This window comes from Colius striatus, chromosome Z (assembly GCF_028858725.1).
Source record: "Colius striatus isolate bColStr4 chromosome Z, bColStr4.1.hap1, whole genome shotgun sequence".
Taxonomy (NCBI): domain Eukaryota; kingdom Metazoa; phylum Chordata; class Aves; order Coliiformes; family Coliidae; genus Colius; species Colius striatus.
In genome coordinates this window covers 66,469,007-66,496,552 of record NC_084790.1, presented here as the reverse complement: position 1 = coordinate 66,496,552, position 27,546 = coordinate 66,469,007, and the positions used below count along the sequence as shown (strand labels likewise).

At 39.1% G+C, this 27,546-nt stretch overlaps 2 protein-coding genes across 4 annotated transcripts in view; one reads left to right on the top strand and one right to left on the bottom strand.

Moving 5' to 3' along the window:
- The first annotated feature begins 4,813 nt into the window (after positions 1–4,813).
- Positions 4,814–27,546, top strand: part of UBQLN1 (ubiquilin 1) — a 24,180-nt gene continuing 1,447 nt past the window's right edge. For all 3 annotated transcript variants that reach the window (XM_062017418.1, XM_062017417.1, XM_062017416.1), the window contains exons 1-10: positions 4,814–5,068; positions 15,916–16,067; positions 19,431–19,546; positions 20,721–20,983; positions 21,711–21,869; positions 22,468–22,711; positions 23,625–23,767; positions 24,658–24,741; positions 26,212–26,327; positions 26,631–26,799. In XM_062017418.1, the coding sequence (XP_061873402.1) occupies positions 4,913–5,068; positions 15,916–16,067; positions 19,431–19,546; positions 20,721–20,983; positions 21,711–21,869; positions 22,468–22,711; positions 23,625–23,767; positions 24,658–24,741; positions 26,212–26,327; positions 26,631–26,799 (1,602 nt within the window). In that variant the 5' untranslated portion in view covers positions 4,814–4,912. The remainder of the gene's footprint in view (positions 5,069–15,915; positions 16,068–19,430; positions 19,547–20,720; positions 20,984–21,710; positions 21,870–22,467; positions 22,712–23,624; positions 23,768–24,657; positions 24,742–26,211; positions 26,328–26,630; positions 26,800–27,546) is intronic.
- IDNK (IDNK gluconokinase) overlaps positions 25,856–27,546 on the bottom strand; it is a 13,912-nt gene continuing 12,221 nt past the window's right edge. The window contains exon 6 of the mRNA XM_062017427.1: positions 25,856–25,956. Within this exon, the coding sequence (XP_061873411.1) occupies positions 25,859–25,956 (98 nt within the window). The 3' untranslated portion in view covers positions 25,856–25,858. The remainder of the gene's footprint in view (positions 25,957–27,546) is intronic.

The following is a 27,546-nucleotide window of genomic DNA, read 5'->3' as shown; positions in this document are numbered from 1 at the left end:
TGGCCACAGTTTTAATGAAGAAAATCACCGCCCCTGGCTCGGGGTCTGTAGTGAAGTGACTGGGCCCCTTCCACAGGACATGGCCTCCCCTGGCCATAGTCATTGTCCCTTGGCCTTTAATGAAGTGAATCACTACCCCTGCCTCGGGGCTCTTACCAAAATGAGTCTCCGCTGCTGCTGTGGGGTCTTTAGCAAAATGCAAACAAATCTCAACTTCACCAGTTCTCTCTGTAGCATGCAGGGGAGTCACTGCCCTCGGAGACCGCATGGTTACCCCTCTCTCTCTTCCCACTCCTTGCACCACCACCAGCCAGGGAAGAAAGGATAGAAGAGGAAGAACCAGGTAGAAGCCCCCTCTTCCAGCTTCTTCTTAAAAAGTGATCATGGAGGTGTCTAGCTCTTCCCCAGAAGTGGATCTGGCTCAGAGCTGAGGAGTGTTTCAAGCAACTTCTTACAGGAGCCATCTTTACAGTCCCTTCCCCCTTACCAGAAAAGCCTGTCATGTCAAACCATAACAAAAAGGCATGAGGCAAAAAGACCAATTCTGATCAAAAGAGGATCTCTGCATTCTGGATTCCATTGACACAAAAGAGCATAAGGTTGAAAATAATTTTGAATTTAAATTCACTAGTATCGAGGGACAAAGACAGTAACTGCATCACGACCGTACAGCAAGTAAGACCTTCTGTAAACAGTCCAAGGCTTCTGCCATCAGCTGCCATTTTGAACTGAGATTGGGATTTCCCTTTAGTAAGTTAAAAAGTGGATGTAATTCTTTTGTTGTGATTCCAAGAAAAGGTCTCACCCAATTTACAATTCCCAGCAATTTCTGAAGATCAGTCAGAGTTTGTATTTGTAGCTGCAATTTCAATGCCTGCAGCTCTATCATGTGATCAGTGATCTTACACCCTAAATATTCCCAACCTTTTCTTCTGCAATCTGAAGTCTGTCTGCTTATACTGCATTGCAAATGTCTGTAGTTACCTGGGCCAGATCATCCATCTTTTCTGTAGACAGCAATATGTTGTCCATGTCGTGATAAATCAGCACTTGTGGCCACAGCCATTGCACAGGCTTCAATGCGTTTACCGCTGTGAGAGTCGGGCTGTTTAACATTCCTTGTGGCAAAATAGTCCAGTGGTAGCTTTGGTTGCTGATGATTAAGAGAAGGACCTGAAAAAGTAAATCAAGGCACATCTTTCAGTCCTTCAGGAATTACGGAGATGGAAGGCCTGGTTGCAGTGCTCCCAGAGGTTCAATAACTGCATTGATTGCTCCTACATCCTGTAACAAGAGCCAATTGCTGTTCCTTTTTGGTATAACAAAAACAGGAGCATTCCATGGGCAAGTAGTGGGCACATGACCAGCAGCCAATTGCTCTGCCACAAGCTGATGAAAATGCAGCAACCTGTCTTGTTTTAGGAGCCATTGATGCTTCCAGACAGGATCCTCTGTTTTCCATGTAAGTACAATGAGTTGCTGCTTTTTAACGGTCCCCGTTAAAAATTTGTCTTTAAAAAATTTTCCCATTCACTCAACACATCTCAGCCCCACAGGGTGCAAGGAACTGGCAAAACATAAGGAGCTACTTGAGCTAAATGTCCTTCATGCCCTTCAAAGGTTAAAACATGGGCACTCTGTTTTCGCTGCTGCAGGCCTCCAACCCCCACAAAAGCAGTAACTGCTTGCTTCAGTGGCCAGTCAGAAGGCCAGCTATAGAGGCATTAATAATAGTAACATCAGCACCTGTGTCAACAAGCCCTGAAAAGTTATGTCCATTCACACAACAGTGTAGAAAAGGAGCCTGTGTGCATACTTTGGCAGACCAAAAAATTGATGGCTCCCCTGTACTGCCAAGTCCCCCTTTTCCCTGTCCTTTACCTGGATTAGGTTTTGCAATAAAAGGAACAATCTGAGCAATCTGTTCCCTTTTTGGAATAAAACATGGTGGAGATGGCATCCAGATCATAATCGTAATTTCTCCCCAAAAATCAGCATCTCTGGCAAAACAAAAGAGTAGAGGCTAAAATCTACAAGATTGACTACTGACTGTGCTATTATCTTCCTCTAAGTTTTAATTGCTCATCTATCCCTATATCAAATGTTTTGACTTTTTTTTTTCTTTCAGAACTATCAGTAAGAACTATCACTTCCTGCCCCACCCCTGTGTTGTTTCTTGTGCTATTGAATTTGACATGAATACAAATTAGTTAGTATAATGTTTGCTGATTAACAGAAGGTATTCTATTAAAATGAAACAGAAGTTGTTTTCTAAAAGTGCCTGTTCATGTCCTCATAAAAAGCTCCTTCTGTTTTTAAAGGCTAAAGAAATAGGTACACATTTCTAATCTGAGCAATGCTGAACACATTTTGCATTATTCAACACAACTCCTTTCCTTCTTCACCACCTGGTGTAAAAGCCTCTCCAAAGAAAAATTGCATAGGAATTCTTCTGTCAGATGATTTGTTTTCCACCACATTGTTCTTACTTGTACTTTTTTGTATGACTCTTGGAAAAGAAAAATTGTATTTTCTCATACCTACTTCCTTTTATATTTGTAATAACTGAATGTTCATAAACACAAAGATGTTTTATAATTGTTTTTTAGTATCCTTATCCCTTGTAAGAAATATACACAAGATTATTCTTCTAATTTGTACATTTCTGCTAGGTAGCAGATGTGCTACTCTGGTACAAACTGTACTGACAACAATATAGTCAGCATGAGCTGTATCTGTAAGAATGGCCTGGGACGAGGAATGTCTCCTTGCACTTTGCTCAGATCTGATTTCTGCCTGAAATTACTGCTTGATTGCATTGTAAAACATTAGTTTATAATGTCCCTCACTCTGCCAGTTGATGGGATGATGTAGCATGTATTAGAAGTGCTCTGCTGCAGCAGGATTCAGTGCCTTGTAGGGTTGCGACTGATGTGGAAATGGAAGAAGTGTGACTAAAATAAAGTCTTAGTGGTTCAATAAGCCTGAAAATATTTGAATCTGCAACAAACCAAAGCTCTAGGTCAGGCTAAACCTGGAATCCCCTCCAGCCAGTCTTTGGTATTCCTATTTTAAAACCTCTTAGCAGGTTTACTAATTCCTTTAGTAAACACTTGAGTTGGCTAGACCCTACTGTGTAACAGCTGGACCTATTTCCATAGAGTTCCCGAGAGATTACCCCAACAGCAGACCAAGCCAGCACATCATCTGGTGAGTGGGCTGTTGAGTCTCCGTCTCTGGAGACATTCAAAATGCACCTGGATGAGTTCCTGTGTGACCTACTCTAGGTGGCCCTGCTCTGGCAGGGGAGTTGGACTAGATGATCTTTCAAGGTCCCTTCCAACTCTTCAAGAGTTTGGCTACTGTGTCAAACGCCAGTTCCAGGTTAAGGAAGAAAAGGTATTTGAGTCCATAATTCAAACCCATGCATATGCTTCACAGCAGAAAATCACTTGTACTTTGAGAAACTGCTAACACTTGGTTTAATTTGTGATGAGAGTTTTTCAGTCAAAGTTTGAGGAAAATCTGATTCCCAGCCTTGAAGTGCTTCCATAGCAATACCACTTTTGAAGTACTACATGTTTAGTATTTATTACCTTTTAGCTGGTGGTGAGTAACTTCAAAGCAACAGCTGCTGTTTATTTCCTCAGTGTTGGTTGACAGGGTGTACCTTGCTTTCTCCAACACAGAAACCTTGCAGGCTGTGACTGGCCTGTGTTACGGATAGCAGCTCTGCCAACTCCTAATGTTGTGCAACTCCTGGTAACTTTTTTCATCTATGCACCCAAAACTGCTAATGGTGAGGCCTCATCTGGAGTATACATCCAGTTCTGGGCTCAAGTGGGACAGGGAACTTCTAGACAGAGTCCAGCGCAGGGACATCAAGATGATCAGGGGACTGAAACATCTTCCTTATGAGGAAAGGCTGTGGGAACTTGAGCTGTTTAGTCTAGAAACGAGGCAACTGCAAGGGGGATTTGCATTAATATTTACAAATATCTAAATGGTGAATATCAGGAGGTTGGGGCATCCCCTTTTTTATGTTCTATCTAGTGACAGAACAAGGGGTAATGGGATGAAGCTGGAACACAGAAAGTTCTGTTTAAATACAAGGAGAAACTATTTCAACTATGAGAGTGACAGAGCACTGGCACGTGCTGTCCAGGATGTGGAGTCTCCTTTGGAGGTATTCAAATCCTGCCTGGATGCATTCCTGTGTGACATCATCTAGACGGACCTGCTTCTGCAGGGGGGGTCGACTGGATGATCTCTAAAGATCCCTTCCAACTCTACCATTCTGTGATTCTGTGGATTGTGACCATATACAGACAAATTTATTTAAAGTCTACCTCAAAACGACCACCAGAGATCTTTCCCCAAATTCAGCACAGAGGCAGTTTCACAATATACTAGCACGTGTATTAGATTTATATGAATATTCATTTTCTTCACGATGAGCTTGCTTTCGCTTTTGTCCCTCAGTGCGCAGGTTAGGAGAGCTACACCATGCACCCAGCGCTGTAATAAACCAGTGTGGGCTTTCTAAATGATCGCGTCATTTGGAAAGTCTTCTTTGCTACCGTTTCCCGTAACGGCCTGGTATTCCGTTCCCCGGGCCCCCGGCCAGTTTGAGCGAGCCCTGCACCGACCCCTGACGCAGCAGCGGCGCGCCCTTGGCGCATGCGCGCTCCCACGCCACCGCCCCTCCCTCGGAGCGCGCGTGCGCGTGGTTGCGCCGGCCCGCCCCCAGGCCAACAGCCGCCCTTTCTAGTAACTTCCCCGGCGGGTGCGTCATCACTCTGCGCCGAGGCCGTGCGGGGCTGTTTCCGGGCGCCGCAGCGGGAGAGGGTGTCGCCGGTTCGGCGTGTGACGGGCGGCCAGCCTAGGCCAGGCCAGGCCGGTGCCGCCTGCCATGTCCGGCAGCGCGGAGGGTCCCCCGGGGGACCGGAGCTCCCCGCAGTCCCCTACCCGTGGCTCCGCCGACGAGCCACGGATCATCAAAGTCACCGTGAAGACTCCCAAAGAGAAAGAGGAGTTTGCCGTGTCTGAAAGCAGCAGTGTCCGGCAGGTGAGGGGCGGCAAAGGGGGGGGAGGTCTTGGCGGTTGGGCCGGGGTTGGGGCCCGGGACAAGGGCCCAGGCTCGCGGTTCCCGCCCCCAGCGCTGTCGGGCCAGGGCCTTTCCCAGTGACAAAGCAGCTCCTGCTCGCCTGGAGTGCTCTGACCGCTGCTGGGCGAGTACAAGGGCCGATCCTGGCCCAGGAGAGGCCTGATGCCATCTGAGGCTGATGGGGTAGTGGAGAAACCTCCCGCTTCATCACCTTCCCCTCCCCCCGCCCACCATTCTCTTAGCCCTGTTGTAATGCTGAGAGCCGGCCCAAGGGGTGGATGGAGCTCATTTTCTAACAGTGAATTGTCTTGTCCAGCTGACTCAATCTACACGTAGGAGGCTGGCTGTCAGCGTGGCTACAGAAAACGTATGCAATCACCTGCTTTGCAGTGTTTGATTGCCAGTGGTTATATTGATCTAAAGCGCTGTCTTTAGAAAGAGCAAGTAGGTTAGGCAAAGGTGCCTTCTTTTAAGGAACTCATGTCTTTAGACCACATTTTTGAAATTGACATCACTAATGAAGCACAGGCGCTGCTGTACTTAAATATGCCATTTATTGATATAGTACATAGCATGACAGTCAGGTAACTCTGAATTATTAGGGTCTCTTTGCATTCTCATGAAAGTCTGTACCCTGTAATGCCTTTGGCCCAACAGATGCAGTGACAGCTAATGAATCATTCACATTGTTTATTGCAACTGTTTTTCTTGCAGGTTTTCGGTGTAAGAATTGACTAGAACTCTTATTTATTTAGATTAGAAGGATACAAGTAATAGAAAAGGGATAATATTTATAAGTTTAGTAACTGCAGATCTCACCAAAAAAAGGTTTACATGTGTGAGAGTGCCACTAGTCTCTAGATACAGAGCTTGAAATCATTCCTTGTGAATGAGCTGAAAGACACTGTGTGGTTATCAAAGGAGGATCAGAAGATATGTAAAATCTCCTAAGTGTGAAGTATAGTGCCAGCACCTTGGCTAGACTATCAGACTCTTGCTCCACCTAGTTGCTGTGAAGAGACAAAATGCTGATACTTCTTTCAAATTTTTATCCTTGGGTCTGTTTTAGAGTCAGGGTTTTTTTATGTCAACATTTGACTTAAAAGTAACCCAGATGTAAGTTTCATTGAAGTCTTCTCTCTAGCTGCCAGAGGGATGAGACCCTTCTCTTGTCTTCAGTGGTCTTTTGGCAGCTGCAGTGTTGTATAGTATCAGCTATTCTCTCTGCAAGCTTAATCTAGGCATTTCTCACAAAGGTAAAGTGACTGTATTTGCTTTTTAATGCTGTCCACTGCTTTCCCAGCAATCTCAGTTTGAAAGGGATGTTTTCCATAGGTTTGTGAGCAGCATCAATGCAGTTTTTGTAGAAGTCTTTTACAGGTTTTTGGCGTGGTTTTGGTTTTTAAAGGAGAGGTTTAAATGCTGGATCTAACCCGAGGATCACATTTGTCCTGAAAAACAATACGCTAGTTTGTGTCCTTTGGAAGTTGTGAATAAATTGACTTAAGTGAATTTTGTAATATATCCGAATTTAACAAGATCATTTTAAATACGAATGCCAGGGGGACTGACGAGTTTTCAAATGAGCAATTGTCTTAAACTGAAGTAGTTATACAACCTAGCCAGAATATGATTTTTCACTGAAAGCAGCCGTGCAAGTTTAAGCTTATTAATAGAATGTATTGCTTAAAATGTCTTTGTTGTCCAGAGATATCTTAAAACTCTGGCTGTTGTCTCTCTTCGGTCTGCAGCTCAAAGATTAGGTCTGCAGTTACATCTTTTTTCCTGTGAAGTAAGATTGTCCTTGCGAGTCGACCATTTACATGGAGTCCCAGACAATGTCATAGCTACCACTAAAAAATGCACTATCCCTGTAGCATGGATAGGATTGGCTGTTTCTCATAAACTATAAGAATGAGCTGCTGTTAGTAACAAGCATCGACAGTAGAAGTGATGTTTCAAGAGCTAACCTTAAGAATAGGTTAATCTCAAATACAAAACAAGTTGAACATCTGTTCAGATGCATCTGGAATGAGCAAGTGGGTTGTTTTTTTGGCATAATTGGTGCAGTAACACCTGCAATATTTGCAGGTTGAAAAAACCCCAAGTAACTCTAAACTCGTACAGCAAAACAAAACCCATTCAGATGCGGATTTCTGTAGCTAATACTGTGACTCAGTGAGTTGACTTATTTTTTTTGCAGTCATTTCAGAACACTACCAGCACAAAAATCTAGATTTTTAGGTAAATCTTTGGGATTGTCAGGGCCAAATACAGGGCTAGATGAAGCATATTTTATGTTGCTAAAATAAATCATTTCTCCATCAAGGAAGACTTTTCCCTATGTTAATAGATTTTTGCAACATAGGACTTGTTATTGTTGATCCTGTGTTGTGCAGCTAAAACAGTATATGTGCAGTTTGAAATGAAAAATAACTTTCAAGTGCAAAGCAGCTTCAGGAGGAGCAACCAATTGATTGCAGGTGCTACCCATCTGTTTTCCTGTGGAACCTACTTGATTGTGCTGAGCATGCTTTGTCTCAGTATTAGAGAAAGGACCAAATATTTGCTTTCTCCACCAAGTTTGATACTGATTTTGCTCTGTGTAAAGACTTCATGAATACATGGTGGGTAAAGACAAATACCTGTAAGCCTGCTGACTTTTAGCTAACCCTGCTAGTGCTGACACTTTAGCTCGGTAGAACTGTTGTGTGTTTGTGGGTTTTGTTTCTTTTCTCCTTCCTTTGGTTTATTTTCTCAATTCATGGCAATGTAGTCTTCACAAATGCTCCCTTTGGAGAGCTGGTTTAAAGATGCATTTTTTTAAAGCCTGTATATAAAGAGGAAGAATGCTCCTTTTAGGGATAACATGTCTTAATGTCGTAGTGAATGACTTGAATTGTTTGAGTGATGAGGTATTGGAACCAATTACATGGAAAAACAGTTCTACTTTCAAAATTTAGACGTTTATACTGTAAGGGAATTTTAGAAGAGTTAATGCTTTCTGAGACTTCATGGTGCCCTTCTAGCATTGACATTTGCGATGTTGAAGAGTTTATTGTTAGTGGTTCAGAGTTACTATCCACCGTTGTGTGTATGCAGACTGTAAGACACCAGTTAATGCATTCTGTGAACATTACAGCTCTGAAACCAAAGGGTGTGCCTTGCTGTGTGCTTTTAACTTAGGCCAACGGAGCTTGAATGTAAAAAATCTACACTAGTTATTTCAGAAGCTTGCAGTTCTTGCAGAGAGTTATTATCAATCCTGTGATAATCTGAAAATTTCAGAGTGTTGTCCATCTGTAAAAGTTAGTGAAAAAAAGTTAGTTTTGATCCTTTGTGGTTTTTTTCTTTTTAATTAACTCCAACCTTTTATGGAATTTGTTTTCATTGTGGAATAAAATTTTCAGTAGTTGCATATTTAACAGCTTTTAGTATGGGTGGGTTTTTTTAAACTTTAACTCTGTAAATCCAGGACTTCAGATTTGTGCTGGATTCCCATGATCTTATATTGGTAATGTTCTACTTATAAAGATCACACAAGCATAAATGTTAAGAGGGAACGATGGATAATTGGGTATTGGAGCAACTTTCCAGACTTGCGTATCTTCTTAATGTAATGTTTTACTTCATAATAACAGTTCCTTGTCAATTCTTTTAACATAATCCAATTCTATTTCAGTGGTTTTTTTGTAGTCTAGGCATTACTGATTAGTACAGCAAGAAGAGGATGAAGCTATATAATGAAGTCCAGTTTGTTGTTCTTTTACAGAATTATCACTTGGCTTTCTGTTGGCACTCCAGATACCTGAGTACAGGAAGTGATTAGCATTAGATTTTCCTATGTGTGGCATCTGAATGCCTTGAAACACATTTGTGTGACTCTTTATGGAGTCTGCCTTGCAATATTCTCGAATTATTCATGTTTCTTAGGGTATTTTTCTTCTTTGCCTTGGAAACTTCATTAAAACTGTTTTAGAGCAATGGTAGATGACTGTTTTGTAGAACCAGAAGCCTTTAGAAGAAGATATATTGACATTCCTGACAGTTGGCTTATGTGTAACGAAAAAGTATGAGTTGTCCAATCATGATACGTAGCAAAGAGTTTTCTGATAAATGTCTGGTATATATATTTCAAATAAGAATACTTATTTAAATAATATGGTGAAATGTCTTGTGCACAGATACTTTTCTGAGGAGTAACAGGTTCATTTTGACGTTTTGTTTTGGTTTTTATCCTTTCTTCCTTTTTAAACTTCATCCTTGTCAAAAAGGACATGCCTTCCTTCTGTGATTTCCAGTGGGTTTGTTTTGCAAGCATTCCTCATTCTCAGTCAATGGTCAGGGGTGTAAAAAAATTGTTGAAGATTGTCCTGCATACTAGTCAAAATTGCCAACAGCAGAGAAGACTCTAATAAATGAATAGCCATGGTAGAGTTGTCACGGTAAGATACTCTATATAATTATTTTAGAGCCTGGTCAACGTCATGATCTAGTGACCGCAAACCTTGGTGATGCAGAGGAAGATTACTTCTAGGAGTAAGCTTAGGATGGAAGTCTTAAGATTTTGAAATACATGGTGACACAGAGAAAAATGCTTTTGTTTAGACTTCTTGTTCCCAGCCACTGATAGATTAAAAAAGCACATTACCTATTATGTGCATAGTTCACTCATTATTATATTCTATATCACTTCAAATTTAAAACTTGCTAAAGTCAAACTATTTGAAGATGCTTATGTAGACAGTCACATGAGAAGGAATTCTTCTGTTGGCAGTAACTCACATCTCATGAAAAATGTATACTGCTCAAGTCCTCCCAGTTAAGTTGAAGGATAAAATATCTTATACCTTCTCATGAAAATGTAAATATAGGATAGATTCTGAAAAGGGAGCTCTACTGCAAGAGTCCTGTTTTACTCATAATCCCTATGCCCTTTTCCAGTCTCAGGAACTTGCTGGAGAACAGACTACTTCCATTGCAGTGCTTTCCACTGGTGGACTGCAAAGGAAATTATTACTAAGCATTTCTCCTGAATCAAAGCACAGGAATGACTTTCTGAGGGATGCTTGGAAGGAACAGAACCGACTAGAACATGAGCCCTTTTCATGAGGGTGCAGTGTTCCTTTATGGACTACTAGCCTTGTAAACCCATTAGGAATCTCTATTTGTTTCTCAAGATGAGGTTTTTTGAGGATTTCATTTCATTGCAGAGGCTTGAAGAAGTGATTTCATTGTGAAACTAGCATGAATCATTGACAAGGGCACAGGAGCGTAATAATAATTCCATCAAATCATGAAAGACAGAGTATGCTTATATAGAACCCTAATTTTAGTTGTGCTTTTTGGCTAAGGTTTGTCTGCTGCAAACTGAGCTGTGGGCCAAAAGTGCTTTCCTGCTTGAAACCACAAATTCTTGTCCCCCTTCCTTGTATTAATGTGCAAGAATTGTGCAATGAAACCTTGTTTTCACTAATTAACTCATGATCATAGGATTACCAGATGTGAAGAATCAGGAAAAGAGACCACAGCTATCCATAGTTGTATTACCATGAGTGAGTTTGATTTTCCTTACTTCTTGGGTCAAGAAGACCTAGAGCCATTAATTCTGTTGTACAAAAAAAAGCTAGAGATCGTCACAGTTAGGCTCTGTTAAAACTGCTGTGAAACTTACACACCGGCAACTGTGGGTGTATGAAAGACAAGAGTCCAGCTAATGTTCTTAACTATGTATGTTAGTCGGGGTGGCAGTCAAAAGTTTAAATGGTGGTGGGTGTGTTTTGAAACAGCAGTGCTGAGTGACATAATGCCATTTGAAAAGCTTTCTTTGTAGTAGAACTGTTTGGGAACACAAACTGCAGTTCAGCCCTCTAGATATAAACCTTTGCTTTCATGTCGTCCCATTCTGTATTCAGAACAGAGTTTGGTGTGGGGAGAATCAGCAACTTTGCTTTTTTATCACCTAGATAAAATTGTAGCTTAGTGTGTTCAAAGCAGTTGCAGTTTTTATGGGCTTGTTTTCTGTTACTTTTCAGTGGGAACTGGGTGTTAATTCCCTGAGACCCGTTTCAGACTGCTACTTAATTTTAAGCGTGTCTTATTAAGCCAAGGTTGAGAGGATTTGGAGAAGTATTTTTCATTTATTTGTTTTCCTCTCATTCCATTTTCACAGTACTGTGTCATGTGAACAGATAGTAATGTTATTATAGTTGCTCATTTTGATGTCATAGAGTGAGTCAGCAAAAACTTCTGAATCATTATATGATGGAAACCTGTCAAAGGATAGTTTGCATGTTAAGATGTTCACTTTTCCTGGAATGACTTTTTACCAGGCTCTTCCTAAACCAACTTGTCAGGTAGTAATAGGTTAATGTTAAAGTGTGGGTCTCCTCTGCAAAGTGACAGTTTAAAGCACTTTCTTTCTGTTTTAGTCAGCTATTCTATTTCATGTGTGTTCAGACATTTGCTTTATTTAGGACAAAATGTTTACTTTGACTAGTGCATGTATGGCTATGCATTTGTTCAGCATTGGACATCAGCACCACAGTGTCCACTCATATTTTGTGAAAACCTTCAGAGGCAATCAAGTTGAGCAACCCTAACTTGCTTCATGGAGCCTTTTTTTTGTTGTTGTTAAAAGAAAATAGAGTTTTTGTTAGTGAAGTATTGGGAGAAGTTTTTTAAAGTCACATAAAGACGAGGATATTTGGCATGGAAATTGAGAGTGTAAAAAAGAAGTGCTGGTGTGCTGCTAAGAAGACACAAATGTTCTCAATGTGAAAAACTATAATGTTTCTGTCATTTAAAAACAAACAAACAAAAAAACATGATAAACAAGTTAACTTGATATCAAGTGTCAATGTGGCTGAGATGCTTCAACAAGGCTAGTTTTAGATTTTCTCTAATTCATATCATATCCACAAGTTGCCATGTTTTGAGGAGGCTGTGACCTTGAATTCATTGTTTAAGCATGCTTTCTTCTTTTCTCCCTAGGCAAACCACAAACCTAGGCAGAGCTCTGTCTAGATGCTGATTGTATGTTTCAATCTGATTTCTCATTTTTTTTTCTCTCTACTCGTTTGTCTAATAATCATGTCTAAAATGGACATCACTTTACATTATCCTCTAGCAACTGAGCATAATACAATGAACTAGTTTCTGTGAATATGCTAGGTGTTAGGTATGGTTTTATTTTCACAACTTAAGTCCTTTTGATACAACTGAACACCTTCGTAGTATCACAAGGCCTACTATTATTGCAATGGAGTAAAACTTGTATTTTAGAACAGTAAAGAAAATAATCTGAAGCCTTTGCTTGGAGTGTTACATGTTAACAAAAAGGAAGAGTCAGTGCAGTATGAGAATTAGACAGAAATGCTTCTTGTTTCTAGTCAGTGACAGTTTGAACTTGTCCTGCTTTTGGTTTTCTTAGCTGACAGTGTTTTAACTCTACTTTGCTAATAGTGTTACTTAGTTCAGTTGAACAAACTGAAGATTTAAGCAATAGCAAAGGTGGGGTTTTTTTTCTTACAACTGCCTAAATATATATTAATTCCCACAATTATAATCTCATTTTCTTTATTCCCTTTGCGGTGAATTGCATATGTTTAATGTCAGGTTCTGAAGCGATACATGCTGGATTGATGTTTACAGTTCTATGCAGGGAAAAGACAACTGAGGTAGTGGTCTTTGCTATTTGAGCTGTCTCTCACCGCCATAGCATTACAGCACTGAATCCTTCAAATTATTTGTTGTCATTAAAAGCAGTGAGGAGTCCTATAAACACCATACAGATAAGGTCTATGGGAGTAAGAATGCAATTGCCAATTGTTACTCCTATCCTTTTGCTGTTTGAATTTAAAGAAATTTCTGGATTTTCCCTTCTACTGTGGTGTAATGGTCTTACAATTCAGTTACCATTTACAGTGAGAGAATTGAGAACACTGAAGATAGGTGCTTGACTTCAGGGAATGGTGGAGAATCTTCTCTTTGACCCTCCTTGACTTTATTTCACAGTGCAAAGGGGGAGTGACTTGTGCCCAACTCAGACCTAAAGCTCATAATTTTCCAGTATTGTCAGAGATTGGGTGATATTGAAGACCGACTTCCTCATCTTTTGATTTTTTTTTTAGCCCAGAAACAACACATTAGATGCCCACAATTTAAAAAACAAAACAAAGAAACCCCCAAAAAACAACACTTCACATGTATTGAAAAGGTTTTGAGGATTCTGTTTTACAAATGTAAATAGCAGCTCCTAGAAATTTGTAACAGGACTTGGCTTAAGGTAATTTGAGAAAGAACGTCACACTATTAGAGTATGTCCAAAGAATGGCAACCAAAATGGTGAAAGGCCTCAAGGATGTGACTTCAGAGGGGTAGCTGAGGTCCCTTGGCTTGTTCAGCTTGCAGAAGGTTGAGCAGTACCATCACAGCAGTCTGTAGCCTCCTTGAGGAGGGCAGTGGAGGGAGAGGTGCTGATTTCCTCTCTGATGACAAGCAGTAGGACATGAGGAAATGGAAAAAAACTGTGTCAGCAGATGTTCAGATTGGATGTTAGTATGTTCTTCACTGAGAGTGGCCTGTTGCTGCAACAGGCTCCCCAGGGAAGTGGTCACAGCACTAAGCCTGTCAGAGCTCGGGGAGCATCTTGACACCACTTTTAGTCGTATGGTTTAGTTTTAGGTAGTCCCATGAGGAGCTGGGAGTTGGATTCAACAATCCTTTTGGATCTCTTCCAACTTGAGATATTCTATTAATATTTTTTTATACTACAGCATCAGCTGCCTGATGTGAATTAAGTTGTGGATTTCACTGTCACAATATGTTATGGAAAATATGATAACAAATGAGTTTGAGTAAGTGATATTACTGTTTGGCACAGTATAGTAGTCCTTTACACATTAGCTTTGTAGCAAATTGTGAGTATTTCTGCTGGTTTGTGTTACTTTGGAATGCCTATTAAGAATAATTAACCAGAGAAATGCAGAATATGAAGCAAATGCCTGAACAGTTGCCCTGCAGAAAAGGCTCTGGAGATTATATCTGTTAGGTAAAGCAGCATTATTAATGAATATTTTCCTACCTGGATTTCTCACTTTTTCTTATAAATAGGAATATGGCTTGCAGGATGCAGAGTTTATCCTGTTGTTTCACTAAGTGTAAGTAAGAACTGCTGTGGAATATTTTGGCCATTTTCAAACCCCACACTTTGAAAATGATATAATTGCATTTGAAAATCCAAAGAGTGGATTGATTAAAAATTAAAAGGTGGGAATGACAAAAAAATAGCCTTCAAGGAAAGACTAACCTTAGTGCAACCTTTTCAGTCTAAGGAGAATGACATCTGTTTGTATTGTCCATTGTGGACAGGACCATGAAGACATAGGATAATACACTAGAATAGGTTTTTTGGGAAAAGTGACCCTAGAGAACAGACAAGATAATCATGTCAGAAATAATTTAGGTAAATAAGCCCTTTGGGAAGGAATGGCCTGAGAGATGCTATAGAATACTTGCAAGTGTTAATATTGTCAGTATAAGGGTGACATAAAAGTTGTTCCCCTAAAAACTGGAATATACTCTGTGTAAGTAGACTTTTAACTAACGAAGGGCAACCTCCCAACCATACAGAGACTTTTTACCTGCGTTGTGAATGGATTTTTCTCTCTTCCCCTTTCAACTAGAGTTTCACATTCAAAGCATAATACAGCAGATTTCTACTTTTTTAGTCATGGCTCTTATAAAATATAATTACTAGTAACTAATTTCAGGGTTAATATTTTATTTTCTTATATGGGGTAAGAAATCCCTAGGATGTTTGGGATGTGTTCTAAAGTAGTATAGTCAACTTAATTTTAAGATGTTATGTACAGTGAACTTCTGAAGGACTTTCTGACTACCTGGAATTGTTTTTAAAAATAGTTAGCCTACTGACTATTCAGTGTTGCATAAATTTATCTGACTTTTCTATATCGAGTCACTCCTCAGATTTTTTTGTTATCTTCCTTTTTAAGTTTTGTGATTTTTTTTTTTTTCTTTTCTAAAAAATAATAAATCTTTGTCAGAACTCAGTGAAAGCATAACCTGGTTATAATAGGCTAGGAAGACTGGAAGGTATGCAGTGGGATTCCATGTGTGGTTGTTTTAATGAAGGTATGATTTCCTGTTTGACTGAAGGGTGTGGCTAATCACAGTGCCCTGTGTGGCAACTGCATGTCGTGTAGCTAGGTTGTTGCTCACATAGCTATACATTGAATGAGGAAGCAGAGATTTCCAAGATGTAGCTTTTGCCTGTGTGGAAAGCAATGCTAGTTTTGACACTTAGACACATGTATCTAAGAAGAGAGGATACCTATCTCTTCAGTTCCCGCAAAAGTGTAGATGGATTTATTATACAGTGACACTGCATCTTCAGTCTTTCAGCAGTGGATGGCTTCCATGGCATGCACGCATATGTGTATATATATTAGCATATAGCTACAATTCTATAAATACAATTTTTGTATGCATATGTTTAAATAGTGTGTATGCTGTTACATATTTATTGTCATGGATGCATGTGTGACTCAAGCCAGGGTAGTCTTTAAGTGCAATCAAATTTTTGTTATTGCTAATTATTTCCCATCTGTCTGTGAACAAAAGAAGTCGATAAATTGTTCTAAAGTATTTCTAGATGGTGTAAAACAAATGTGCAGTGAAAGTGGGGTAATATATTAAATGTGAACAAAATAGCTTGTCCTTAAATCATTACATTATGTAATTGAACATAAAACTATAAATTTTATAATACTAGCTTTTTTGTTTAGTTCAAGGAAGAAATCTCTAAGCGTTTCAAGTCCCACACTGATCAGCTTGTGTTGATATTTGCTGGAAAAATCTTAAAAGATCAAGATACTTTGACTCAGCACGGAATTCATGATGGACTTACTGTTCACCTGGTTATCAAAACACAAAACAGGTAACTTCCCTGATGACTTATCTCCTATTTACCTTTAAGAAGTAAAAGTGCTCTGAATCCTTAATAGTTTTCTATTGGGCAAACCTAGATTTGGTTAAGTCTCTTTACTCAGCTCCTTAGTCAAAATTGTTGAAGAATAACAGTCTGGAATTACAGTACTCTTTTCATTGGTTTATCTTGTATTTTAGTTGGATTCACGATTCTGAATGCAAGTCTCTTGCTTTTTTGTTATTTAACATTTTGGTTTTAGTGCTCAGTGCTGGCTGTGTTTAGATACCAACTCTTACCATCTATAAAGATACACTGTACAGCCTTTCTTTTTACCGGTGAAAACTTGGCAGTGAATCCTTACTGTTGTGGTAAAATGAGGAAAGTAAATTTTTTTGAGAACTGTTTTAGTGCAGCTAGCTTATCTGGCTGAACAGAAGGACTTAGATTTTAAGGTGGTGGTGGTGTTGTTTTTGGTGAAGCAATTTTAAAAAGAAAATGAGAAAGTAGCGTGAGTTGAGCTGTGTCATCTGCACATTGCATCCTGTCAACTGCCCAAGAGAAAAAGGCTCACTTAAAAAATCCTTTCAGAGTAATATATCCCTCAATGACATCCAGCTTGCTTAGTCAATAATGTGTTCCTTGTTTTAGACTGAAAGTGTTCTTCCTCCTGTTCTACTTAAGTCTTTACTGTTTGTGGTGAGGATCTCCTCTTGTGGAAAAATGTCAGATGATGAAGGAAAGAGCATGAAATGTACAAAAGAAAGGAAGTAAGGATTTCTTTTTCTAGCCTCACCAAGTCACAAAGGCATATTGGTAACAATTACATTAAATTTACATACCTGTTGAAATTTTAGAAGAGTGTATTCCCATTTTCTTCTGAATGTTTAATCATGTCTCCAACAAGAAAGTATAAACTGAAAACTACAGACCCTTTGCATGTACCTATCTGATCCTCAAATAAGACTGTAATATTTCAACCTATTAGCTTTGCTTGAATAAAATACGCTCCTACGACCTGCTAAAGAGAGTTGCTGGCACAATGAAAATCACCTTTGAGAAAGTATAATATTGTCCTGAAGCATCTCAATATTCTTCTTGCTGAAATCCCCGATTTTATGCTAAACCCAAAAGGCAATACTTACAGTCTGCAGATGTGTCCTGGCAGTCTGCAGATGTGTCCTGGCAAGTGCTGAGTTTTGGCCATGAGTATCAAGGTTGGATTGCTCTCAGTCTCTCTATGCTGTGCCATTTACTTTTCTGTGACTGTTGGTGCTATTGTTGCTGCCGTATATCTGAAAGAAGAAAAGTTCTTCTCCAAATGATGATCTTTTCCCTTCTAAACAATATTAAGTTTGTAACTTTCAAATAAGAATCCTCATATATCCAAACCAATTCTTGTTGAGAAAAGTTTATTTTATTGCTGTGCTACATTTTGCAGAGTGACAGAGGCTTACAGTGTAATCTTTAACCTGGCCTGTCCAGTGTCAGAGTAGCTGTGTGTGATTAGCTATGGACAGTGAAGATGGACTGAATTTCTGAATACATAGTTCCAAGTCAATACCAGTAATTTGTTCAGAAGCAAGAGGAGGAAACATAATGGCCAAGTCAATATAAAATATGATGTGCACTTCATGGGAATTTTGCTCAAAGACTTGAGGCTGGCAAACTTAACACTCAAAGCATTATCTTGAGCGTATATACCCCCAGTTTCCATAGAAACACTATGAACTGTAAGTTTTCAATCCTGTCTACTTTTCTGTCCTGTTTTGAGACTCTTGACTGTTACATGAAGTGGTATAGTTGCTTCTAAAAACAGTTTTTCAGTTGAAAAACCAAACAGGGTTTTGTGCTGCTTATTTTCCTTTTACTTATAGAGCAAAAATTTATGTGTTTTCTAGACCTAAGGAAACAAAATATCTCTAGCAGAACATCTATGGTCAGTATATAGTCTATAATCTTCCTCACTGAAGTTACAAGTGCTTGGCAAATGACCATTGTCTTGTGTTCAAAGTTTGCAATTGCTGTTAATGTTGCAGAGAATTAATGCTTGTTCTTCTCAGGAGCCCATGATGCACTTAAGTCAGGGCAGCTTATGTGAAAGCCAGTCTCCAGGTACTCCTTTTCCTTTGTTAGAGTCTATCTGGGAAGTTTCTTCTAGAAAGGGTTTTCATTCAGCAGCATCTATGTGTATTTTGATAAACCTGAAAGTAAACAAAGGAATACAAATTAAACCACGCAAAACTGAATTCATAGGAGTCACTATGGGCTTCAGTTTTAGAAGAACTGTTAGATAGTGTGGACTCAAATTCATCTCTTGTCTTTTGCACCCAGAACGTTAATAAGAACTTGAATGAGGTGATTTGTTCCTATCACATCCTTTACCTTCATGAACTGGCATGCCATGTGTTACTTGTTTACAAGAATGCTGGTCAACACATGGTATACCAGCAGATGAACTACTTTTAAGGTAGGATTGTTGATGTAGGGAAAGAACGTGCAAAGCTTGTATAGGCTTCTCTCAGGCACATTTGTTGGTTTTTTGATGGATTTAGGGGTTTTTTTTTTGCTGATCTTTGCTTTATTGAAACAAGCACGGAAATTTATTACAGCAGAAAGGTACTCTGAGATGAACTGAGGTGAAATGTAGTGTACTGTTGAATTCTCAAATCTTTGTGTGAGGTCTGAATTCATAGTTTCTGCAAGTTATTTTATGCTATAGCTGTGCAAACACAGGTATTTATTTGATTGTTGAACCTGATTGAAGGACCAAGTTGAATTTCAAAGTAGTCTCTTCATAGAGCCTAGATTAGTTCTGTACAAGTAACTGAGTTTATGTAGAGCTTTGATCTCTTTTGATACTTGGCAGCACCTATGTTTATGCCTCTGCAGTAGACAGGTGTACTGAGTACGGGAATTGGGCGGCATGTAGTGCCTCTGACCAATTATCTTGGCTTTAATTTTGTGTATTGGCATTTGTTCTTGAAGTCCTAAAGGTTACTGAGGTTCTGATATTTGTCTTCTAATGAAATAAGAAGTTAATTGAATTTCATGTCCAGGAAAGCATGCTACTAAAGATGTGGCATGAACTAAATCCAACATTAAATCTTGCTAGGCTTTATTTCTTTAAATAAGGGACATGGTAAAAAGGTGCTAATAGGTGCAGTGGTGCCCATCCATGTTTTTAATATTTCAAACTCCTATTCTGAAAAACAGATGATGCTGCAGATGTTTGTTACAGGAAGCCATCTAGAAATAACAGATTTTTGAGAAAGGATCAAAATATAAATTCTCAAGTATGATACTATTCATGTGCTTAATGGCATTATTTAAATGAACATGTTAAACTTGCAGCGTTTAAACTTGCTTTTTCAGATCACAAGACCACACAGCTCAACAAACAAACACCACTGGGAGTACTGCTACCACATCGATGTCAAGCAGTAGTACCTCTGCACCAGCTTCAACAAATAGTAACTCTTTTGGATTGGGTAAGAGTATCTTTTAGGGAGTATGGTGGGTGTCTTCTCTTGGATTCAGGTAATTGTTCCTGAAGCTTTATTCTAATGTAGACAGAACTTTTTTTAAAAAAACAAGGAAATATACCACTGGAAAAGCTGATCACAAATATCTATGGTATTGATTGTAGGTTTCTGTCAGTAAGTTATCAGAGTAAGGTTGTTCCCTTAATTTTATATGCAAAGCTTCAGACTTGTACTGTTTTACCTTCAGTAGTAAGGCACTACTGATGTTACGTTCTGGCACTACGGGTAATGAAACTCTTTCCAGTGTCCTTGTGCTCCATAAAAGTGTATCTCACTTGGTGTGATGAGAGTAATGATGAAGCTGGACCTGCAACATGAAGCCAGGGTCTGGTCAGAAGTGTCGAAATTCCTGCTAATCTCACAATTCAGTATTTCTCAAGTTCTAAGTCTTACAGCATTATCAGTCTTTCATGAATAATGAGACTGCAGTCTTTTGACTTAAAAAAATCTACCCATAACCACAGTCAAGTTTTTGGTTCATTCTTTTTCATCTCAGTTGCTTTTAGAGAGTGGGGAAGAGGTAGAACTGGAAAAGCTAACCATGGTAGACAGTCACTTTCTTAAGTGTAAACAGTTCTTCAGACTGCCTAGTAGCTTCTGAAAGTCTTTGTTTGGACTCAGCAGAGGAGGGAAACAGAAAGCCTAATTAGTTCTTGGTGCATTAATAAGAAGAGTTCTACTTTTTATTAGAATGGGAAAACTGAGTCATATTTGGAGCTCTCTTGGTTATAATCTAAGAGGAAACAGATGCATTATTATTATAAATGCATTGGAAAGTGATACCAGGCAGTGAGGTGGGGTGAGGAACCTGAGGCCCCAAAATGCAAACATTCCTTGTATCTTAGCTGTGGAAAATGAGAAGAAAAGCAGTTAGAATTGTAGCAAGTTATATTTCAGATGCCCTTTGTTGGATTTTTAGTTGTGTCTTGTTATTTAAAGAAGCAAACACTTAGTGATTAACTCCGTTATGACCTTGCAAAGCTGGACTTTCCATTTGTTTTCATTGTTTTGAAATACAGGATATGTTCAAGTGTTTTGTGTTTGGAAAGAACCTGGATGTGTTAGGTGTATCCTAAAAGCCTGAAGTTCAATTATTTTTTTTTTTTTCATCCTCTTAAAGGTGGCCTTGGAGGTTTGGCAGGTTTAAGTAGCCTGGGCTTAAATACATCTAACTTTTCGGAGCTGCAAAGTCAGATGCAACGGCAACTTATGTCCAACCCAGAGATGATGGTTCAGATAATGGAAAATCCATTTGTTCAGAGCATGCTTTCAAATCCTGACCTCATGAGGCAGTTAATTATGGCTAATCCTCTAATGCAGCAACTGATACAGAGAAATCCAGAAATCAGTCATATGCTGAATAATCCAGATATAATGAGACAGGTACGTAGAAGGATCTCTCAAAGTTCATGACCTTTGATTATACTGTAACTGTGACCAACAGCAGGAATTGGATATGCTTTGTTGGATGCTTAAACATTCTTGAAGTATTTTGGTTTTTTAGTAAGTCCGTAAAAGGTCACTGTAGCTAGTGTTTGTAATTATAGTTATTAATGCCTGAAACAGTGATAATTCAGAAAATATTATAATTTTGAGAGATGTTGAAGACTGTGTAAGCAGGTCTTCTAAGGTTACAGATAGATGTCCCTATGTGTACTTAAAACCTTCTGTTCTCTAGCCAACAGTGGATTTACCAAGAGTAATAATTTTCAAAAATACCACGTTTTCATCTTGTAACTGCGGGAACTTTCAAAAGTAGATGGTATGTAAGATAGATTGTGTATCAGAAGGTATCAAAAACCAAATAGATGCTTTTGAAAATATAAGTATTTATTTTAAAGTTCTTATTGTAGGTTGCTTGCTGTAACACTGGAAATGGTAGGAGTTTATTGTGTTGAAAGTATAAAGAAAGAAAAGAACAATTCATTAATTCAAAGTTTTTCTAGCCTGTGCTTCCTCACCCAGGCGGTATAGTGACAGCTGTGGTAAAGTGCTGGCTAAATAATGAATTCGGTTGACTTCCCTTAAGTTGACATCTTGATTTGGCTTTGATATTTTCACTGTAGAATGGATTTCTTATTTAACATAGATTAAACATTCCACTTCCTAGACACTAGAACTTGCTAGAAACCCTGCAATGATGCAGGAAATGATGCGAAACCAAGACCGAGCCTTGAGCAACCTTGAAAGTATACCAGGTGGATACAATGCCTTGCGACGTATGTACACAGATATTCAGGAGCCCATGTTGAATGCAGCACAGGAACAGGTGAGCAAAGGCTACAAGTGCCACAGAAAGTGAATGTTTTGTAGAAATAAAAACATGTGAGTAATGTAAATTTCCAGAGGCCTACTTGATGTTTCTGGAAATTTGAAGTCATTAAATGGAGTTTCACTCTTGAGAGAAAATATCTTAAAAAATTTTAAAGTTAACAAATTTCTGTATTTCTTAAATTTTAGTTCCTTTAATTCTTTGCCTTAAAATTCTTTGCGTTCCGATAAATTATTTTTAAGGCCATGTTTAATAACTTGTAGCCTAAGATGGGAAGAAAAAGGCTTTTAAAACAGGTATGCAAGGGTACCATCTTATTGTGATTAATATACCAGTGCAGCAGCAATACTACTTTCAAAAAGAAATGTGATTTAAAGTTGTTTTGAGCCCAGTATTTCTCGACAATGGTGCCTTTTCAGAATATATATATGTAGAAGATACAAAATGGTGAGTGTAACTGATCAAGAGTCGTCAACATGTATCATCATGTGGAAAGATAAAGTAGCTTTAGAAAGGGAACTTACTACTCATAGCAAATGTAATAAGAGTTGGTTTTAGTAGGTAATAGCTGTTTGCTTTTTTTTTTCCTCTGTAGTTTGGAGGGAACCCATTTGCTTCTTTGGTAAGCAATACATCAACAGGAGGAGACAGTCAGCCATCTCGTACAGAAAATAGAGATCCTCTACCAAATCCCTGGGCTTCTCAGTCCAGTGCACAGACTTCCGCAACAAGTACTAGCACCAGTGGTGAGAGCGGTGGCAGCAGTACTACTGGAAATAGCACCTCTGGCAGTACAGGACAGAGCTCAACTGTACCAAATGTGGGACCTGGGCTAGGAGGTGTGTGTGTTTTGTTATTGCAGTTGTATATATGTGTACATACTTGGGAGTGTGCTGAAATGAATCTTTCATTAGAGAGGTTTTGATTCAGAATTGTTATTGCTATTTACTTTTGTAAAACATTTGACAGTATCAAAGTCCTCTTTAGAAAAACAAACATGAAAAGTAATCTGTGTGATAGAGTGATAATAGTACTTGTGTATTGCCTTAAAATAACAAAGGTAGGGGATTTCTAGATGAATTACAGTATTTCAGCAGTTTGGAGGCAAATGTGAAAACAGCTAATAATATAGGTGGCCACCAAGGTGATGTATCATCTCCCTTATGATGGAAAGCTGAGGCAGCTGGGGCTCTTATGCTTGGAAGAGCTTGAGGGGTGACCTCATTCATGTTTACAAATATGGGTGTATTTGTAAGGGTGGGTGTAACGAGGAAGGAGCCAGGCTCTTCTCAGTGATGTCCAGTGATAGGACAAGGGGCAACAGGTACAAGTTGGAACATAAGAGGTTCCAAAGAAATACAAGAGAGAATTTCTTCACTGTGAGGGTAACAGAGCACTGGAACAGACTACCCAGATGGGTTGTTCTGGAGGCTTTCAAAACCTACCTAGATGAGTTCCCGTGTGACCTACTCCAGGTGATCCTGCTCTGGCAGGGGAATTGGACTAGATGATCTTTCAAGGTCCCTTCCAACCCTTAAGATTCTGTGATAATAGTGGAACTGCTTGTTGAATGCAGTATCTGCCTTAACTTCTAGGGTAGATGCATCATCTGTGTAAGTAGAATCACATTGAGGTGTAATTCAGGGGAGAGTTAAAACACTTGGAAATGAAGTGCTTGTATTCTGGTTCTAGGTAGTCTGTCTCATGATAGCCAGGATGTTTACTAAAGCAACCCATTTTTTTTTTTTCAAGCTGGTATGTTCAACACACCAGGAATGCAGAGCTTACTACAGCAGATAACAGAAAATCCACAACTTATGCAAAATATGTTGTCTGCACCTTATATGAGAAGCATGATGCAGTCATTAAGCCAGAATCCTGATCTTGCTGTACAGGTAAATACATTTGGTGTAGAAATGATTTGTGTGATTTGAAGTAGGCTGGGTAGGAAAGCTGAATCTATGATAGATACAGTTAAATTTTCACTTGTGCCGTATCTCAGCAATTTTCTGTAGTGGATGGCCCAGTTTTTAATGTTAATCTATAACCCACTCAAATTGTTAACATTTAACAATTTGTTGCAGTGAGGTGCTTCATTTTCTAGTTGTACCTCCTGCCAGACATGCTTCTAAAATAACTTGAAAGTTTGTGTATGTTTTGTACAGCCCATTACTTGTGACCCACCATATGAACCAGTTAGACAAAACAAATGTTTTGGTTGGAAAATAAGGTAAATTAAGGTAAATCTGCCAGTGCATAAATACCCTCACTAGCTTGGGAGAAGTGAAGGGAGGAGAGTTGCTGCCATATCTAGGTGTTATTCTGGTTTTAACTTCTCTATTGAATCACTCACTTGAGAAAATATCCTTGATTCAGGTGATGTTTACAGGGAAATTGTCACTTAGATCTGCAGTGGGGGCTGAGCAGAAAAAGACTTCTCATAATACCAGTGGAGTGGTCTTGGCAATTATCTGGCAATTCATTCATTTAAAAGATAAAAATACCAACCAACCAAAACTGAAGCACTACTACTAAAACTGACACACCACTCCCCTACCCCTCAACCACAAAACAAAACAATCTTAACCCCACAACAACAAAAAAACCCAAACAAAACCCCCCTGCAGTGTGTTCAGACTGGTAGTTCATAAGTTTGGTCAAAGCAGTAGATGGTTATTATTCTACAAGGTTATTTTCATAGGCTGTTACCCTGTAAGTAGTTACCTTACAACTCTTCGTGGCTTTTACTGCTGGATCTCTGAAGTTAAGTATTTTTATCTCATAGATGATGTTGAATAATCCTTTATTTGCTGGAAATCCTCAACTTCAGGAACAAATGAGACAACAGCTTCCAACTTTCCTTCAGCAAGTAAGATGAGATAATAGCTGTTAAAAAATGTCTGCAAGTCCATGACCAGTATTTTCAATAAACTGATGTCTGTCTTTGGTTTTGTGAAAGGCTGGATTCTGTCACGTAGTCTTAATAGCTTCAAACACCAAGTTAGATTGTCCCCTGGTAACAAATTCTTGTGTAATATCCCCATCCCTTTCAAAAGTTAAACCTGACTTCTAGTAGATATTTTTGTCTGTGGCTAGCACAACTAGATTTGCTTTTGTTTCTTTGCTTAGAGGGAGTAATTGTTCCCAGTGTGTTCCAGTCAGAAAACATGGGTTCTGAACTTTTTTGCCTATAAAGACTGCCTTTCCCCTCTTAATGCTGTGCTTGTGGCCCAGGTATCTTCTTGGTACTCACTGCTGTAGCTTGTAGTAGTACTCTGTTCTCTAAATAGGAGCAAGCAAGATTTTTTTAGGAATGGAAAACTTAATCCAGTGCATGAGTTCCATCATTAGGCAGCTCTTGCAAATCAGAGTAAACATGGGTTGCCAAGATCTAATTGCACATAGGTGTTTTGTGAGTAAAATAATTAACACATACGAATTACAGTAACAAGTTCAGCATTCAGAAGAAAGTGCTTATGTTGTTTCAACCACATGCATGGTTGTGGTGTTTTTGCAGCAGAAGAAATTTTGACTAGTTGCCAATTCAAAGCTGCTAAGGTTAATAAGCCTGTCTGCTATTTGAAGTAGGTCTGGTTACCAAGACTGTGTTACTTGTGACTGAAATACATTGGTTTTCACTTACCTGTGGCACCTCTAAGCAGAGGTGAGCATAAGCCATTAGTTTTGGGTTTGTGTCTAAAATAGTCACATTTCTGGACATTGTATTTCGGAAATGAAAAGCATTTGCTTTTTCAGTTATCTGGATGAGAAAGATGGTTTTTAGTTGGAGTCACAGTAGAGTGAAAGCCTTCGAATATTATACATTTGCAGTGTATTTATTTTCATTTCACCAGGCTATGGGGGCACTACAGATATGAAAACGTGCTCGGACCACAGTGATCAAACTTCTGTGGTCTGAATTTAGTGGGGAAAAAAAAACCAGTGTAGCTTTTCCTTAGGTACCTGTTGGTCAGGTTTCTTTTTCTTCATTGTTGTTGCTTACAAGTAGTATGATGTAGGAGACCAGTTCTAGAATGATGTTGCACTAATACAGTCCTACAACTTTGAAAGATGGTGAAGTCTCCTAGAAGAGGAAATGAGAAATATTTTGGCTTGTGTACTTCTTATTTGAAAGGCTTTTTCCACAACTAGAAAGTTCATTGGTCATTTTCTGTGAAAGTTTTCTCAAAAAGGAAAAAATACCTGAAGGATTTCACGTAAATATTCAAATATAAAGTTGAAGAACAGATTATGAAATTGTCAGATTCTAGAAATCATCTAATTATGAAGGTTAACTTTGAACATTGCATATAATTAACAGTTTCTTTCCTTTTCTTAGATGCAGAATCCTGATACGTTATCAGCTATGTCAAATCCTAGAGCAATGCAGGCTTTGCTACAGATTCAGCAGGGCTTGCAGACACTAGCAACAGAAGCACCAGGGCTTATACCAGGGTAAGGCCATAAGAATATAGACACAAACTTTTCTCTTGTGTTATTGCTCATTCTTTTTACACGTAGAGATTTACCTAAGGTTTATTAAGGATTCCTCGTCCTGCCTTTTTAACTGTACTTAGTTTAGAATCTGTCACATTTTTGCCTGCCATGCACTTCTAAAAACCAATGACTGATCTATATCTTAGTGCTTTAGTTAAATAGTCATCCTCTCTTTTAACAAGATCTTTACTCAGTAATTAAATAAGAGACCAGCTAGTATTTTTTAATTCAAGTGGTGTATTTTTTCTGTCATTTATGCAGATTTAATCCTGGTTTAAGTGGATTAGGAAGCACTGGAGCACCTACAGGATCCACTGTACCTAGTTCTGCTCCTAGTGAAAATACAAGTCCAGCATCAGGAACTGCTGAACCTGGTCACCAGCAGTTTGTCCAGCAAATGTTGCAGGCACTTGCTAGTGCAAATGCTCAGGTAAAGTACATCACTATATTCTAGATCTTCTTAAATCTTACTTAATCTTTTAATTGTAAACAACTAGAAAGGAGGCTGATAGTTGAAGGGAGAGGTCCCTGGATACTTCTGGTCAAAAGAGATGAGGCTTAAAAGTAGTAATGTAACTGTGCAAGTTACTGGAATAACTGTGCTGGAATAACATCAAATCTGAGTCAGCATCTTCTGAACAGCTGATCTTTATACACTCATCTTCATTCCCTTGAGATGCTAGGTAAGATTTAGGCAGACTCAAGTGGTAAGGTTCACTGGCAAACTAAGTGTGTGCTAAGGCAAGAGAAAAGCTTGAGCATATTGAACATTGTTACCCTCTGTGCGTTGTCTGTGTTGCTGGCCGTTGCTCTGTCCCACACTTTGGAATAGCCACACCCTGGTTATTAGGAGCCTGAATGTGTTTGATAACTTTACTGACATCCTGCAAGTTCAGACTGCAGTGCATGTTGTTAAGCTACTGAGTGGGATTCAGGGTTTTCAAAACAAAAGGTAGCAACTTTGCCAGTAATTGTAGAGAGGTGAGCCAGACTGGCTATAAGGGAGACATGCTATTAACTCCCACAGGTGCTGTGTGAAACAGCACCCTTGCACCATGGTACATACTCAGTGTACTGTCAGACTGCTGGTAGAAGGGGCAGTCCGGCTTTTTTGTCCTCTGTAGCCACAGGGTGAGCTGGTTCAGCTTGGTTCATGGGACGTAAATTTACCCAATTT